We start from the raw sequence: 18,307 nt of genomic DNA on the forward strand, positions 1-18,307 counted from the left end.
TCGCTTGAGCTCTGACTCTTTTCTGCGTCCTTCGTGATCAGCACGAGTCTTCCCTTACTCCCGTTGGAACGAGGGACGAGAAGACGACCATTACGGGGACTTACATGGAAGTCGCTTTGGGGCGCTGTCTATGGATCGGAGTGCCTGTGGATGCGGATATCTACCCGTTTTATTATGGATTACAAACCTCAGATGCAACCTTGTCACCGGAGGAGACGGGCCTGACCACCTTTCAATGCTGACAGCACAGGAGTCCATTGAACGCATTCCTGGACTCGTACTTTGGTGATGCTCCTAAGCGATCCACCGTGGGCATAGCACTGGGGCCCGTCCGAAGACCACCCGTTGAAACTGGGACTATACCGGGGATTGGGAGGGGTATCCGTTACCAAAGCTTCCGATCCGGAACCCCCCCAGATCCCCGGACCAGCAGCTGCACCTGTAGAATGCCCCGCATGGGGCCACCGGTGAGCGCGATGTCACGCTGCGTTCAGATGAAGAGAGGGTCCGGAGAAAGCCTGCCACTTTCCCATCGGATCTATTCCCTCTCCCATCGAAAGAGAGCTGGGATGAGGAAGTGGGCCGACTGCGAGATGCCCAAGAAGCATGGAACCGTGAGCGCCAGCTATGGGAAGAGGAACGAGAGCAGCTGCAGCAAGAGCGTGAAAACCTGCAAAGAGACCGGGAACAGCAGCGCAAAGAAACCCAACTTTCGAATTGGACCCGTGCACAAAGACTGCAGCTGCAACGGCTTAATATATGCAGAATCTATCAGTCCATGATAAAGTCCTGGAACACTCCAAACTGGACTTACAAGCGTCAAGCCGAAGCGTTCAGGCGCTCGCGTACGCATAAAGTGAACTAACTGCAGCTGTTCATCAGAGAGGCCGAACTGGCCAAATTGGAGCGAGAGAAAGCAGCTTTGCATGCGCGACCAGGATGCATTGACTGCGCGCAAGGAGAGAGAGCTGGCTGCCTTGGAGAGGGAACTGAAGAAGCAGCAGAACAGGACAACCTTCAAGTTGGGCTCCACGAACTGTCACTGGTACAGCCGGGCGCCAGAGGGGCGACGTTGCTGGGTCCTACCACCTTCCAAGGACCGGCTCCCACCAGGACGCCCAGCGTACCGGCGTTGGTATACCTCCACCCCCACCGATTCCGGCCCCCCCTGCGCCGGGCTGCCTCAACCTGGCGCCAACCCTGCGCAAGAATCGGGCGCTTGCGCCGCCGGCGGGCGCCAAGGAGACCATGGAGAGAGGGATATTACAGACCTCCAATACCTGTACCCGTTTCGGGACATGGGACCGGGCTTCCAAACTTCCCTACTTACCATTACCTGCAACAGATGCCCACATGGAGGGACTATGACTGATTTATACCCGGTCTGAGCACGCGAGAAAAAATCACGGGACATCGGCTCAGTCCTGGATGGGGCATGGCAGCCACGACTTCAGTTTGTCGACTCTTTTGAACCTGCAAGATGAAGATACTTCGCCACGGTGCCCGCGTTCCTCCAAGCCTTAAGGGCTCGCTTCCAAGATCCGGGTGCTGAAAATGAAGCTATCCGCACCTATCAAATCTATTCCAGCAAGGCAAACCGCTTCGTTTGCAGAAATTTTGCCCGTGGAAGATTTGCGATGCGCGCGGCTGCTCGAAACTTCCCCTCCCACTGGAGTGGCCTGGAGCGCATGAAATGTTTAAATACTTCTGGGATGCTGTGCGACTGAGCTTAGAAGCTGCATTAGAAGCGGTGTTTTAATTCCCGGATCCCCGCACTATTGCTGATTGGATCGGTGGGATCCCAGGTGGCGCCTCGTTTGGAGTGCGTTTCCATTGCGTCGGGGCCGCATACGCCCAAAACATCACTTCTACCGACCACCACTGGCGCACCACCAAGCCAAGCCCAGCCGCCTCTACCGAGATCTCACTCTCCGAGCGCCCGTGCTGCCGACTGGGATTGTTGTCTTTACTCGCGGAGGACCGGGTCATCTAGCCCGCCTAACTGCCCGAAAAAGCATAGAAGCCAACGGCGCTCCGGCCGCGCAAGCACTTACCCATCTGCCAAGCCACCACGCCAAATCCGGGCCGCCCCAACAGGCTTCGTCTAAGGCGAGATTACCGAAGGCTGACCCAGAGGAGGGGAAGCAGCTGTTTAGCCTTTCTTCAGCCCCCATGGGCGGACATGGAGTTGCGACTCCAGACAGCCGTGTGAGTGAAGGCAGCAGCTCCCATTACTGAAAATCAAAGCGTTTCCTGGCCAACCCAGCTTAAGCATACTCTTCGCATTATTATAGCCTCAGCCCTTGTAGATTCTGGAGTGCTCCCATTTGCTTAATCGCTTTTGGCCCCAGGTGGCGGAGGAACTAGAGTCTAGACCAAGTCCCCCTGGCTAAAGCTTCCTTACCATTCACCCAAATGGACGGGCAGTCCTCTTCGGGAGCCGAAGGACCGGCCCAGTTCAAAACGCCAACCGGTTCTCCTCTCGCTCATGCGCCGACCATTGGGAGAAAAATTAAGTTTTATTCTGGCGCCAGTGTCCAAACACTCCATAGTTCTGGAGCATGCCATGGTTTGTTGTTGCATGAACCAGAAATTCATTTTGGAAAAGAAAGGATCTTAGAATTCACCGACCCTCCCTGCGGTGAACACATGAGATTGGGGGGAAACTTCGGCTTCTCCTGACATACCCCTGGCTTCACTTCAGCGATGCATGCTCTAATTGCTCCCCGATTCTACCGGCATTCCACCCCGGCTTACCAAGATTTAGGCCAGAGTATTTCAGGAGCAAAGAATGCGATCAGTTGCCACCCCATAGAGACACTTTTGACTGCAAAAATGCGTAATACAGCCAGGGCACAACTGCCCAAAGGTAGAATCTACCGCGATGAAGTCCCAATGAGGAGAAGGAACTTACGTTGCCTTCTTAGACAAGAACCTCGCATTTCAGCGGGTTCATACGACGGGCTACCAAACACACACACATGCTGCTCCTGTATTGTTTGTAAAAAAGAAAGATGGGTCTTTACGGACTCTGCACAGAATTAGCCATCAGGACTCCAATGCGAGTCTTTACCCTGTCCAATAAATACCCTTTGCCATTAATCCAAAAGGGACAACTTTTAGAGCGACATTGGGCAAGGGACAGCATCTTTACTAAGTTGGACGTGAGAGAAGCTTACTACAGGGGTCAGAATTAGGCGGAAGAGCTATGAACACTTGACTGCATTTAACCACTCTAAGTTTTGTTGACAGTTTGAAAGATACTTAATAATGCCATTCGGGTTAAGTAGGCAGGGCCCCGGAGCTTTATGGCCCTTATCAACTAAGTTCTCCATGATTTATTGTACAAAGGGAGTAGTGGTGTACTCTTAGATGGCGTTTTAATTCTTATTCACAAACCATGGAGGAACATGAAGCATTGGTTCTGGGAGAGTATTGAAAGCGCTTTTGCTCAACGCAACTCCCTCTTTGCCAAACTTTCGAAATGCTGTTTCCACTCAAACCTCATATTGACTATTTGGGTTATCGGATCTCGCCTCGAGGGCCTAAAATGGATCCCTGCTAAGATTGATGCAGTCCTCCAAATGGCCTGCCCTACCAAACCGAAAGGAGCTCTGCAATCTTTTCTGGGTTTTGCTAATTTCTATCCGTGACTTTATACCCCAATTCGCTGAACTGACTTCTCCCTCTCACAGACCTCTGCTTACGCACTAAGGGTAAAGATCCACTGACTGCCGCTAAGCCCGGAGCCCCCCCTTTCCTGGTCCTAAGAAGAATGTCAGACACAGCCTTTTCAGCTTTTAAAATCCGCTTTTACTACCGAACCTATCCTGAAGCACCCTGACCCAGATCTCCCGTTTGTGGTTCACGTGGATGCCTTTCGCCGGACAAAGCCAGCTTTTGGGGCAACCCTGTTGCAGAGGAAATAAAAGCGATGATAGGCTGGTTCCGTGTGCTTATTGCTCGAAGAAATTCTCCGGGGTGCTGGAGCTCAACTGGACTGTAGGGGATAAAAGAGACTGCTGACCATCAAAGTGGGCACTCTCCACTTGGGCGCCACACTGGCTGGAGGGGCTAAACACCCCTTTCAAGATTTGGTCGGATCACCAAGAACTTGCGCAGCCTCTCCACCCCCCTCAAAGATGTCCAGTAGAAGCTTTAACTTCAGTTGGGCCGATTTCTTTTCTCCGTTTCTCTTTCACAGTCCATTTTTCCCCGGAAAAACTCAATAAACTGGCTGATGCGCATCTGGCGCTTCACCCGGGGAGGGTGGAGCTGCCTTACGGGTTTGCCCATTCCAAGCGCACTGCGTTCTCTCCTTTGCCCTCCCAATTGGGGCTGGCTGTCACCTGATCTCAGACGTCCACTCCTCCTTCTCTCGCCCATTCCCTGAGCCTGGTCTCTCCTTTCCCTCACAGGGAACTTCGGGAGGAGGCGGGGCTGCTTGTGAGCCACCGGGCGGAGGAAGGTGACTCCCAATTGCGTTTGGAGAATGGTGTTTGGCGGCGGGGGGATTGTTGGTACGTGCCTCCCCCCCCCCTCCGTAAGCAGGTTCTCGAGGCCTGTCATGATGCCCGCTCAGCTGGACATTTTGGCTTCCTAAAAACTCTGCATTTGGCCCATACGTCAATTTGGGTAGTAGCGATGCATAAGGACATTGAGGCATTATATTAAAGGTTGCTCTGTTTGTGCGGAAGCCAAGAGCGTTCCGGGAAAACCCCATGGTCTGTTTGAAACCTCTCCCGGTGTACTCCAGCCCCTGGGAAGTCATCTCCATGGATTTTTATTACAGATTTGCCAGAAAGTCGCTGGCAACACGGTCTTGTGGGTGGTGGTGGACTTATTTTCTAAACAAGCCCATTTCATCCCATGTGCTTCCATCCCCTCCGGCTCCTAGGTTAAGCGTCTGTTCATTCAGCATATTTATCGATACACTCCGCCCCCCGTTAAAGGTGGTCTCCGACCGCTTGAACTAATTCATTTCAAAGTTCTGGAAAGCTTTTCTAGGTTTATTTGGGGGGCCGCCCCGGTGATTACCGCCCCCTGCCACGTTCAAAGTGACGGTGGAAGGTCAGAGAGGAAACGAGGCAGAACCCTAGAGCAGTATTTACGTTGTTACACCAACTACCGCCAAGACAATTGGTGCGGAGCTAATTCCGTTTGCAGAATACGCCTATAATAATGCGGTTCATAGCGGTACAAAAAAGACCCGCTTCGAGGGTGTGTCTGGTGGCTCCTTCCCTCCGTTGCCGCTGGCTTACCTGCGGAAGCATTGGATCCTCCGGAGTTTCAGCAGTGGATTTCATCTCTGGCCGAGGGGTGGAAAATGGTCCAGACTGCCTTACAACAGATAAAGACTCCCAAAAACTGCAAGCAGATAAGCACAGCTCGGATTTCCCTCTGCGTGTGGAAGCCTGGGTGTATTTGTCTACCAAAAAAAATCTCAGAGACGTGCATAAATTTTCAAAACTAGGCAAAAGATTAGGTGGGACCTTTCCAGATTACTAAAGGTGATTAATGATGTCACTGCCCGTTTGGACTTGCCTAATTCTCTTAGTAATATCCATCCTGTCTTCCATTCCAGTTTACTCAAGGAGGCTCCCGTTTCCGATGCCTGGCACGACCAGCCGGAGAGACCCCCACCGACTATTATTGATGGCCACAAAGCATTCTACGAAATTGGCATGCCATCCCTGGACTCTAAGCTTTGTCATAAGCGCTTGCAATATTTGGTCTCTTGGGTGGGAATTATTCCTCTGGGTATAATCAATGGGTTTATTCCGAAAATATTGACGCCCCCGCCCTCATTTCTGCTTTCCGCCAGCACCTTTCCGCTGGAAACCTGGGGGGGAGAAGTCTTTTTTAAGGGAGGCAGAGTGTAAAGGATTCAGTGGTGTTGATGAGCGGGTCAGCCGCCTGGCCTGGACTGCATTCCACAACCCGGGCGATGGGCCAGCTTCTGCGGCGGAGACCTTATCTCTGCGAGGGAGATGAGACCTACGTTCCCATGGGAAGCCGGGAGGGGGATGGGATGGACAGAGTTATAACCTGTGCTTCTGGCGGGAAATGTTATTCCTGCCACGGCGTGTACGTGAGCTTTCTAGGATGTCTGAATAAACGGTCTTTTACACCCAAAAAGCCTTTTATTTCTGCTTCTATGGAATTCCTTACACACAGAGGTAGGGAATTACAAACCACCGCAATTCATCTCTTGCTTTGAAAATCCTACAGGGTTGGCTGTAATTTGACAGCATTTTCCACTGCCACCCAGGTCTGGAAAGATTAAAGATTGTAAATCTGGCTGGTGGCACCTTAAAAAAAATTAACAGAGTTAACCAACTGCATCCCTGCCTGAATCTTGCCCCAGATTTCCGTCTCCGGCTGTATTCTGCTAGAATACGGGACTGGCTTCGTTTGGAAAGGCCGACTGATTCAAAATAAAGTTCAAGGCTGCTGGCTGAACAAAACTAAATGGGAACCCGTTTTGTCAATTCTGAAAATCACCGGCTGCCAGTTTACTTCTAGGCATAGACCCAAGTACCATTTATTAAAAATGTATTCAGTTGTAGGCATTTTCTTTTGCCAGCAAGTCACAGCTGGCTTATGGCGACCCCTGGTGGAGCTTTCAAGGAAAGAAACATTTGGAGGTGATTTGCCATTGCCTGCCTCTGCCTGCCTTTGCCATTGCCTGCCCCTTGGAATTTCTTGGAGATCTCCCATCCAAATAGTAGCCAGGGTCAGGGCTGAGAGTGTGTGTTACTGGCCCAAGGTCACCCAGCAAGTTTCCAAGGCAGAGTGGGGATGTGAACCCCAGTTTCCCAGATCCTAGTCCAACCCCTTAACCACTACACCACGGTGGCTCAATTTTACACTGGGGTACCTTAAATTCTTGTGTCCACAGGGACTGGACTGGCTCTTGTTGACTACTAGATATAGGAAGGGAGGACACAGCATCTGTGATTCCCATCTCATCTAGCTTGACCTCAAAACTGAGCATTACACAGCTAAAGTTCTTGGCTTAGGAGGTTAAGATATCTAATCTGGAGTGTATCTAATCTGGAGGAACTGGGTTTGATTCCCAGCTCTGCCGTCTGAGCTGTGGAGGCTTATCTGGGGAATTCAGATTAGCCTGCACACTCCCACACACGCCAGGTGGGTGACCTTGGGCTAGTCACAGCTTCTCGGAGCTCTCTCAGCCTCACCTACCTCACAGGATGTTTGTTGTGAGGGGGGAAGGGCAAGGAGATTGTAAACCCCTTTGAGTCTCCTGCAGGAGAGAAAGGGGGGATATAAATCCATACTACTACTCCTCCTCCTCTTCTTCTTCTTCTTCTTCTTCCTCTTCCTCCTCCTCCTCCTCCTCCTAGCAGGAAGTAGAGCAACCTGCATGAATTGAGCGTTTTAGAACAAATGGAGATTCTCCAAATCGTTCCGTCTGGCCCCTTAAAGCAACGGCGTCTCTCAGGGACTGTGAATGATCTATTTATGTAGCATTCTGAAGCCAAGAGTCTGGGAAATGTCCACTTAAATGTACTGTGCAAGCATTTGCTCCTCTGTCTATCCATAACACAGAGATTTTTTTTTCTCTTAAGTAATCTTCTGGTTAAAAAACAGTTCTATACTTCAAGAGGTTCTTTCTCATAACCTTCCAAATTTCCAGTCCAGGTATTACGGCTCAGAACGTTTGACAAAACACAGAAGGGGAAAAAAGGAAAAGCAAAAAAAATAGTATTTGAAACAAGACTAAACATATGGCTGCTTTCACCCACGTTGGCCAACGTACTTTCAAGGCACTTGAGTGATCTCTTGCAAGTGGATTTTCCTGTGAGAAAAGGAAAGCCCACCTGCAAATGATTGCTAAAGTGCTTTGAGAACGCATTATGCCGCATGTACAAAAATAGCGTGCCGTTATTGTTTGGCAGGTTTAGCTCAATGCCTGACCAACTTGGGCAAGATCTACCAAGTCGATCTCTGCAGGTAAGCCTCATTTACAGTGACTGATTCTGAATTCCCATTTGTCTACGGCAGTGTCTTTATCAGACAGCGACAGAGCTCAGCTGCAAGACAATGAAAACACTGTGAGCAGAAGGAAATCTATGAAAGACAATGCTAGATAATGCTAACTTGGATAGGACACATCTCTGGGACCCCTCCCAATCTGGGGCCCCTTCCGCACATGCAGAATAATGCACTTTCAATCCACTTTCAAGCTGGATTTTACTGTGCAGAACAGCAAAATCCACTTTCAAATAATTGTGAAAGTGGATTGAATGTGCATTATTCCACATGTGCGGAAGTGGCCTGGGTATCCACAGTTAATGACAGCACTTGCCAATACAGAAGGATACCCACTTCACATCCCAGAGGATCATAACCAGCCTCCAGACACAAGAAGGCATGCACAGGGCTGCCTCAACTGGGAAGGACTCCCCACACCCCACAACTGATATTGGCCTCTAGGCAGCAGGTGAAAACGTCATCATTTGCCCAAGCTAGGCATGGTGTACCCAGTTGCCCTTTAACTGCTGGGACTTCGTTTTCCGACTTTTATTGCCAGTTTTATTTGTTGTTGGCATTTTGTTGCCTGTTGATGATGGCCTGCATTATATTGCTCTGCTAACATTTGAAAGCTACCTTGAACAATGAAGAAGAAGAGGAGGAGGAGGAGGAGGAAGAAGAAGAAGAAGAAGAGGAAGAAGAGTAGGAACAGTAGGAGTAGGAGTTGGATTTATATCCCTCCTTTCTCTCCTGTGGGAGACTCAAAGGAGCTTAAAAACTCCTTTCCCTTCCCCCCTCACAACAAACACCCTGTGAGGTAGGTTGGGCTGAGAGAGCTCAGAAGAACTGTGACTAGCCCAAGGTCACCCAGCTGGCGTGTGTTGGAGTGTACAGGCTAATCTGAATTCCCCAGAGAAGCCTCCACAGTTTAGGCGGCAGAGGGGGGAATCAAACCCGGTTTCTCCAGATTAGAGTACACCTGCTCTTAACCACTACACCCCTACGCCTTTTGCATGGCATATCTCTCGCATTCTGTATTTGCATGGCATAGGCCTCTTCCACAAATGCAGAATAATGAACTTTCAATCAATGCACTTTGCAGCTGAGTGGAATAGCAAAATCCACTTGCAAACAATTGAAAGTGGATTGAAAGTGGATTGAAAGTGCCTTATTCTGCATGTGCGGAAGGGGCCAGAGTTTGCTTTTTGCTTTAATAGGGGGAAAGCTTCATTGGTTCCAACCAAAACAGGAGAACACAATGATTTTCAATGAGCTTCCAAGTCTTCAGCTATTTATTCAATAACAGAGAACACCATCCTATAGAACCTCTTCTCTCGCATCCCCTTTCCGGCCCGGTGCTTCAGAGTTGCTCTCACAATTAACTCCACGTCTGTCCTACACAGACAATCCGACTCCACCAACAACATCTGGATTCTCTCTGGGTGTGCAAACTTTGCTTGCTAACAGCATTCCTTACAACTGGACATCAACATCTGCTGTTCTCGCGGGCTTCCGAAAGGCAAGCGTCCCCCCTCTTTAACCCTGACCCCTGCTTACTCCCTGCTGCTTTAACAAGGCTTAGATTCCTATATGGCCGCAGGAAGTCTTTCTTGGGCAAAGTCACTGTGGAATGAAGCTCTTAATCCAATAAAGAAACTTAATAATAAAAAAATCAACCAAATCCTCAACGTCAATCACTGTTTCCACTGCAAAGTTTGTGCCCTGTTCTAACCCCTTACAAAATAATTGTGCAAATTGAGAAGACGTTGGTTCTCAAGCCAAGCAAAATAAGATTGGTTAAATCTGCTTAGTCATGCCTTTAAATTGCACAATCGGAAGCAGAACAGATACTTTCTGCCTTGGATCATCTGTTTTTCTGAAACTTACATCTAGCAAAACCTCAAGACACAATGTAAAAAGCCTCAAACTTGCTCACAGGAGGTTCACTGAAGCAATGTTATTTTGATCCAAATCAATTCCAACTGGCACCAATCAGGTGGATTAGAATTAATTTTTTCTTATGTGTGTAATGGGCCATCAAGTTGCAGCCATCTTATGGTGATGCCTGAGCCATCCAGTCAGAGTAAATGATAATAATTAAGTGCCATCAAATCACAATTGACAAACGGCAACCGCTCATGGTGTTTTCAAGTCAAGAAGCCAACAGAGGTGATTTGCTGTTACCTTCCTCTGCACACCTCTTGGTGGTCTCCCATTCAAGTACTAACCTTGGCTGACCTTGCTTAGCTTCTGAGCTCTAATAGCAGCAAGACAAGTCTGGGTTATTTAGGTTGCTATTATCAAAGCTTAAAAAATAAACAATCTGCCCCAACTCTTCCTCTAACTGTTCTGTACCTGTGTGCAGAACAGGGGAGATGGCGTGGAACCAAAAAGAGACCCTGGTTATACTGTTCCTTGGAAATGCCCTTTCTATTATTATCGTATTGAGGTATCAATATCTCAATATGAGATTTTGAGAAGCAGGAAGGAGCCAGCAACATGGAAAGGGAAGAGAAGAGAAAGATGTGGATAGCACCATGTGAGAGAGGAAAGGGTGGAGCTAGGTAGGCTGGCTGAGGGTGGAGGGAACATGTCCGGGGCAAAGTGATGTCCACTGGCAACTCTGCCTGATCTGGCTGGGAAGCAAATTAAAAGTCATGCTAGAAGTGGTCACTCTAGCTGCAGAGAGAATGGGAAGTGAAAGCGGAGGCTCGAGGAAATACATCTGTACAAGAAATCTTGCCGTGACAGACATTCACCCCGATCACGCACCAAACATCTTGTGCATAATAAGCCACTGCTTGACTCTGTCTTGCATACGAGCAATGAAATAATACATTACAAAGCGAGAAATTTCAACACAGGGCTGATGTTTTTCAGTCGCACTCCAAACTTCCTCCCAATTCTACACATACTTCTGTCCCATAGCAGCACCTTGAAGTCTGTTTCAAAGTCAGGGGTACAAGGAGACACAAGTGGCCACAGCAGTGGCGTAGTGGTTAAGAGCATGTACACTCTAATCTGGAGAACCGGGTTTGATTCCCTGCTCTGCCACTTGAGCTGTGGAGGCTTATCTGGGGAAGTAGATTTGCTTGTGCACTCCAGCACAAGCCAGCTGGGTGACCTTGGGCTAGTCACAGTTCTTTGGAGTTCTCTCAGTCCCACCCGCCTCACAGGGTGTTTGTAGTGGGGGGAAAGGCAAAGGAGATTGTAAGCCCCTTTGAGTCTCCTTACGGGGTGGTGGTGGTAAAAATCCGAACTACTACTGCTACTGCTGCTGACGCCCCCTCCCCCTCCCCCTCCTTCTTCTTCTTCTTCTTCTTCTTCTTCTTCTTCTTCTTCTTCTTCTTCTTCTTCTTCTTCTTCTTCTTCTTCTTCTTCTTCTTCTTCTTCTTCTTCTTCTTCTTCTTCTTCTTCTTCTTCTTCTTCTTCTTCTTCTTCTTCTTCTTCTTCTTCTTCTTCTTCTTCTTCTTCTTCTTCTTCTTCTTCTTCTTCTTCTTCTTCTTCTTCTTCTTCTTCTTCTTCTTCTTCAGAAGCTTTCTCACCTTCTGAAAACCTCTTCAGATCCTCATATGGCCCTACCCTGAAAAAATGCTGAACACATTCAAAATTTCCGGCAGCCTGTGGTGAAAGAAACTTTTTTTAGGGAAGAAAAATCCTGAGGAAAGCCAAACAGTTGGCTATGCCACAAAACACTCTTCTTTCAGGCCTTTTGCTGACCTTTCCTCCGACACAAAGCTTGTTTCCTTGAAAAACAGAGCGGCTTGAATTCATCCAGTTCTATACTTCACTGAACAGCTTCAACCCCAATGCCCCATGTGGGTTTATTTTATATAGTTCTTATCCTAGTTTTTTCACCAGCCTTGCCAAACCATATATTACAACCATGAAGCAACCCCATAAAAACACCACACCACCAGCCATGACAAAAACAAACCCAGTCACTTGACTTCACAAAAGACCGCTGAAGTGAGGAATGGCTACAAATATCAGGTTTAGGGAATTCTGCAGTTCATATGACTCAATCCAGAAGTTTCTGCTTTGCAGCCCACATTAAATATCAGTCTTTCCCAGTTATATGGAATCCAAAGCACTATTTCAACCTAAGAATTGAGACCCTCACCCCTTTAGAGAGTCAGCATGGTGTAGTGGTTAAGAGAAGGTAAACTCTAATCTGGAGAACAGGCTTTGACCCGCTCTGCCACTTGAGCTGTGGAGGCTTATCTGCTGAACCAGATTAGCTTATGCACTCCAACACATGCCAGCTGGGTGACCTTGGGTTAGTCACAGTTCTCCAGAGCTCTCTCAGCCCCACCCACCTCACAGAGTGTTTGTTGTGAGGGGGGAAGGAAAAGGAGATTGTAAGCCCCTTTGAGTCTCCTTGCAGGAGAGAAAGGGGGGAGATAAATCCAAACTCTTCTTCTTCTTCTTCTTATACTAAGCCCACAAAAAAAGTCTTCAAACTTTTTACAAAATAAGGGTAGAAAAGCAGAATAAATCTGGGGTCACTGTCATAAGGAAAAGGACGCTAAGCCCATCAACAAACATCTTAGGTTGTAAAACAAAGAGTTGGAAAGCAGGCCAAAACGGAAAAGAAAGAGAGTCCAACCCTCGATGGAAATTCGACAGTACAGCCAAGTTACAGGGTAAACAGGAGCCAAAATAAAGTTGAGAGTGTGGTGAAACTACAAAGCATAATGAAGATAAACCGCCGACATCAGCACTGTCCTGCTGGTCAGGAAAAGTCAGCTTGCCTGTTTCTCGACCTCCGTTTTCACTGAAGAAAAGACAGAGTTTATCTTGTCTGTGTTATTTCTCCAGCTGCAAAATGGATTTACTCCCTGAGACTTATTTCTCAATAAACATGTTCTTAAAAGAGGCTGCTAGTATCAAGCGTGGAAGCCCCCAAAAGCCATTTAGAACGATGCAGCGATCAGATATTGGAAGAGCAGCACTTACTGGCGACAGTCAGTCATTGAGTTAAGTTGTCTTCTGTGGAGGCATGCAATGAGACAGCACAGAGAGAGAGTTTTCTAGCTTCAAAGAGAGTTTTCTAGCTTCAAAATGCTGAAGCACCCCATTCCCAACAGTCGCCAACCTCCAGGTGGTGTCTAGAGATTTCCCGCTATAAAAAATGGTCCCCAGGTGACAGAGATCAGTTAACCTGGAGAAAATCACCACTTTGGAAGATGAACACTATAATGCAGGGATGGCCAACCTATGATGCTCCAGATGTCCACGGACTACAATTCCCATCAGCCCCTGCCAACATGGCCAATTGGGCTGATGGGAATGTAGTCCATAACATCTGGAGTGCCAAAGGTTGGTCACCCCTACTATAATGTCATACCTGACTGAAGTCTCTTTCCTTCCCAAACCTTACCTTCTTCAGGCTTCACTCCCAAAATGTACAGGTACTCCTCACCCCAGTGCTGACAACCCCACCCTTCCTTCAAAGCGCGCAAGATGCTGTTTCCTACCTAAACAGTCTCAAGCACTGAGGGCGCTTCCACACATGTCGAACAATGCACTTTCAATCCACTTTCACAATTGTTTGCAAGTGGATTTTGCTATTTCGCACAGTAAAATCCAGCTGCAAAGTGCACTGAAAGTGGATTGAAAGTGCATTATTCTGCATGTGTGAAAGTGCCCCTAAAGAAACAGAGGGAAGGCGACACTATTCCCTCGGAGCACATAATTGTTCAGGTGGGAAATAGTAACTTGTGAGCTCTAAGGGAAGGAGGGAATTCTCTTCAACATTCCGAGGCTAGAAAATTCCCTCTATGGTGGGTCTGTGCATGCGCAGTCTCAAAGTAGAACTGAAGAGAAGTCCCAAGATCAGCCACCTCAGTTACATGAACCTATTGGACAATTTCAAACAAGCTTTTCTCGCAGCCCAAGTCCATTCTCCCGATTGATTGATTGATTGATTGATTGATTGATTGATTGATTGATTGATTGATTGATTGATTGATTGATTGATTGGCGGGCGGGCGGGCGGGCGGGCAGGCAGGCGGTCGACTGACTGACTGACTGACTGTAAACTGCCCTTCCCCGTATGGGTGGCTTACAATAACAACATAAATACAATAAAATATATTAAAATGTTAAAACCCAACCTAGGTGTTAGGGCGATTAAACTATCTTAAAATAGGAGGGCAGCAATCAACATATAAGAAATGAATTTAAAAGCTAGCAAGTAAAGAGGGAGGCCAATATGAGATCAATGCTCACTTTCGGTCCACCAGGCCCACTAAGACAGCTTACAAATAAACAGAACGGGAGCACTGAAAACCAAACTTTAGATTTTAGGCAGGAAAAGAAATGCAGTCGTCCTAAACTCCCTCCAGCTGAAGGGAAATAACGAGGGAGCCGTGCAAGACTTTCTTGGGAGGAACCTGCATAAACTAGGGGTCACTACTAAAAAGTCCCCGTCTCTTGAACTACATGCTGAACTCGCAACCAAGAACCTAGAAGCATGTGTCAGAAATGACTGACCTGTCATGGAGTTCTCAGAAGTACAGAGCTGCTCCCTTAGTTTCTCGACATCATCGGGATGAACCTGCTCGTAGAGGGTGCTGCCAAACCACTCGGACTGGGGGTGGTTCAAAACAGGTGTGACTGAATCGGACACATAGATGACTCTGCCAGTTTCTGCAGCGACGACGAAAAGGAAGCCATCTGCGGCTTCGAGGATAAGGTGTTTGAGTTCCTGGCCAAGGGAATGACAAAACAAAACATTTTCAGAGGCAAATACATGAATGGCTTTCAAAGCATCACCCATTTGGGGGGGGGGGGACTCCTCCCTCTTCACACCCGTTACAGGTAGACCCAGAAGCCTTTCTTGCTACCCCTTTAAAGACCACTGGCTGGAAGGCAGGGGGATACAGGGACATAATTTTAGGCATCTTTCATCATAGGAGTCAACAGAACTGGCCAAGTCAGCCTGTTTGCTTTCCTACAATTTTCATAATGGGCACAAGGGGTAGAAATCAAAGATTTATTTGATTTCTTGACTGCTCTTCCCATCAAAACAGGCTCAGGGTGGTTTACAGCCAGCTACGGTTTACAGTAATAAAATCAACCATAGCTAAAAGCCAAAATCAATCAATCAATCAATCAATCAATCAATCAATCAAGCAAGCAAGCAAGCAAGCAAGCAAGCAAGCAAGCAAGCAAGCAAGCAAGCAAGCAAGCAAGCAAGCAAGCAAGCAAGCAAGCAAGCAAGCAAGCAAGCAAGCCTTTGTTGACATAATAAACAATAAAAATAAATGCAGCAAGAGAAAAAACTGGTTAAAAAAACCCATGGATACACAGAGCAAAGAATAAAATGTTAAGTAAAAAATTGCTGCTGGCTTTTGATAATTTCCAAGAGGAAGTCTACTGGTGGACAACATCCTCACTTCTCACCCTATATAGGACACCCAAGTCTGCCTGTTAGGAAACCACGTTTGGCTGTGGCTAGGCCCTCTGGAGTTTACGCCTCGTTGCTGGTCTGTGACTGCTGCCACGCCATGACAAAACATCCCTCGGAAGACCCACATCAGCAAGGAAATGCCGAAGGGTCAACCCAGTCCCTCAGGAGCCAGCTACCTGCTCAGTCAGGAAAGAAGGCTTGTAGGCCCCGTCCGTCGACTTGTTTCCTGTGCCTCTCATAGACTTCATGTGTGAGACCGCCATGCGGAGAATGGTCAGCTTGTCAGGTTTGCGTGCCAGAGCGCTGCAGGTGGGCACCATGTCAGACAGCTCGGTGATGTACTGGGTCATCTTGTTCCTCCTGCGTCTCTCTATCTCACTGTGGTTCTCCCTGACGTTGCCAAAGGAAGGTGCAAACACACACACACACAGAAAACAAAAGGGTAAAAGACGGGGCACTCGAAACCTTCACGATATTTCAAGAATACTGAAAAGGGTTCCACCGCATGCTAGCATGACCAAGAAACGGAATCTGGGGTAGGCATGGGACAGACTATGCTAAAATCCAGTTTCAGAGAGTAGCCATAGAAGAGCTAGGTTCGCGTCTAGCAGCATGTCAGCGAGCAATAAGGTTTGTGGGGCATAAGCTTTCAAGAGTCAAAGCTCTCTTCATCACAGACACGGAACCCGACTCTCCAAGGCTACTATCTAAGGCGCCCCTGGATTTGAATCTAGAACTAACGGCGCATTTCTATGTCCAATGAAGTCAACAGACTTAAAAGTCAACAGACTTAAACTGTATTTAAAATTGCACTGTAAAGTGAGCCAGCTGTAACTTGCAGGAATTCTGGATAAGGAATAATTACTTGGGTACCTCTCAATGCATAACAAAATTGGCCCACAATGTCCCTATGTTTGTTTCTTTACTGTCTTCCAAGCTACCGAACTGGGACCATTCATTCATACAGGTCCTGTAAAGAGACTTTGCATTCATTGCAACAGATATTAGGAGATGCTGAAGCTCATAGGAAAAACAAAGGATCTTCCAGCTTGATTTTACATTGGGACAACGAAGGCCTTGACTCTTGGTCCAACTGTCTCCGTAGGCTTATGTATGATTTTTTAACCAAGGAAGTGAAGCCTTGTTCTCATCTCATGCAAGATCTTCCCTTTCCACTGAAATTAAGAGGGCTCTTTAAAGGCTGGAGAGCTCCATGCTTTCCCTCAAGCAAATGTCAGGCTCTGCACTTGCTCTACTCTTGGAAATACTGGATGCTTCTGCAAACTATGGGCACTTCCGCACATGAAGGATAATGCACTTTCGATCCACTTTCAATGCACTTTGCAGCTGGATTTTACTGTGCAAAATAGCAAAATCCACTTGCAAACAATTGTGAAAGTGGATTGAAAGGGCATTATTCCGCATGTGCGAAAATGCCCTATGCAGAGGCAGGGTAACAACCCTGACACAGACAGCGTTGAAGGTTCCAACACTTTGCAGCAAGCTACAATTTCCACCTGGTTCCTCCAAAAAGGAAATCATTCCCTTATAGGAGTTATTAATCCAGCAGGAATAGTATAGTGCCGGTTTATCTCAGTGGAAAGACACACTAGGCTCAAAGTCTTAGGTAATCCACATTTAATTTTGTTTTAAGTCGGGGCCCAGAAAAGGATGCCATGGAATTATCATAAGCAGTCACCTCGCTGAAGCTAATAGCTCTGTGTGCTGCTCACAAATGTTATTATTTATCCTAATGTTGCTAACCAAAGAAGAGTAGCTTTGCAAAGCACTGAAGTGCACTCCCACCATGGACTTGACCCAGAAATGGTTATTCGGCGCTTCTCTGGTTTGGAAGGTTTCAGTAGGCATTGCTCTCGGGCCCCCTGAAGCTTATCTTCAGAACCAGAAGGGTTGGAAGATTGCTTTGTCTTTTAATAAATCCTGTTCTATTTTTCCAACCTCATGGATTCTCAGCACATGCATACAACCCTAACTGGGTTCTTATTTATCCCAGAATCCTGCAAAAATGTGAAGGATACTACTTAAGCCCTGGATCCTAGCCAATCCTGGATGCTAAAGTCATGCAAGGACCACATCAATGAGTCTCTGGTGTCAGATGAATCAATCACTCAATCAGTCCCTCAGCTCCTTGAATAAGGGGCGTTGACTACTTTGAAAACCATCCCGACCAGAAAACGATGTGTCCAGTTATTGCCCAGTCTCTAATTTGCTTTCATTGGTTTCTTTTAATTGTTGGCTCATTGGGGGCCGAGGGTCATGCTGGGCTCAAAACAGCTGCTGGAGAAGTCAGTGGATGCAGCTGCAAAAACCACTTCCTTCACATTCCATTGAGCCTGGAAGATCGCCTCGACTCAGCTGATCTGGTCACCTGGATCGACACCACGGCACCATCGAGATCACGTAGATCTCCCCACTATGTCAACTCAGAGACCCCGATTGGGGCAAAATGCTGTATTACCCGGAGCCAGGAGGAACATGCATATCACTCCCATTCTATATCTGCTCCGAAGGCTGCCCATCAGTTACCAGGTTCAGTTCAAGGTATTGGCTATCACATACTGGTCTTGGACCCTCAAATCTGCAGGACCGCATCTGCTTGCCCGCTGGGCCACGACCGCTTCTCTCCTCTGACCAGGGCCTCCTGGAGCTCCCGCCCTGCAAATGGGCAAGATCAGCAGCTGCCCCACACACGCAGATTATCTCTTGCGGCCCCCACCTTATGGAATCGCCTACCTGGGGAGGTCAGGAAGGCTCCCATGGTCCTGGCTTTCCGCAAGCTATGCAAAACTGAATTATTCAAGAGGGAACGCTGACACAGGCAACAATGCTGCATTATAATAATACGCATTATCTGTTACTGGAACGGTTATC

The 18,307-nt window shown here is 47.7% G+C and overlaps 1 protein-coding gene across 2 annotated transcripts in view; it reads right to left on the minus strand.

The window, feature by feature from the left end:
* The window catches only part of ARNT2 (aryl hydrocarbon receptor nuclear translocator 2), a 141,229-nt gene that overhangs the window by 95,868 nt on the left and 27,054 nt on the right, over nucleotides 1-18,307 (minus strand). Inside the window, exons 4-6 of one of the 2 annotated variants that reach the window (XM_048481683.1) lie at nucleotides 17,996-18,091; nucleotides 15,592-15,805; nucleotides 14,497-14,710 (exon numbers count right to left, since the gene is read on the minus strand). In XM_048481683.1, the coding sequence (XP_048337640.1) occupies nucleotides 14,497-14,710; nucleotides 15,592-15,805; nucleotides 17,996-18,091 (524 nt within the window). The remainder of the gene's footprint in view (nucleotides 1-14,496; nucleotides 14,711-15,591; nucleotides 15,806-17,995; nucleotides 18,092-18,307) is intronic. The other variant, XM_048481684.1, reaches the window with a different exon arrangement.

The sequence above is a fragment of the Sphaerodactylus townsendi genome, linkage group LG17, assembly GCF_021028975.2.
Source record: "Sphaerodactylus townsendi isolate TG3544 linkage group LG17, MPM_Stown_v2.3, whole genome shotgun sequence".
Classification (NCBI taxonomy): Eukaryota; Metazoa; Chordata; class Lepidosauria; order Squamata; family Sphaerodactylidae; genus Sphaerodactylus; species Sphaerodactylus townsendi.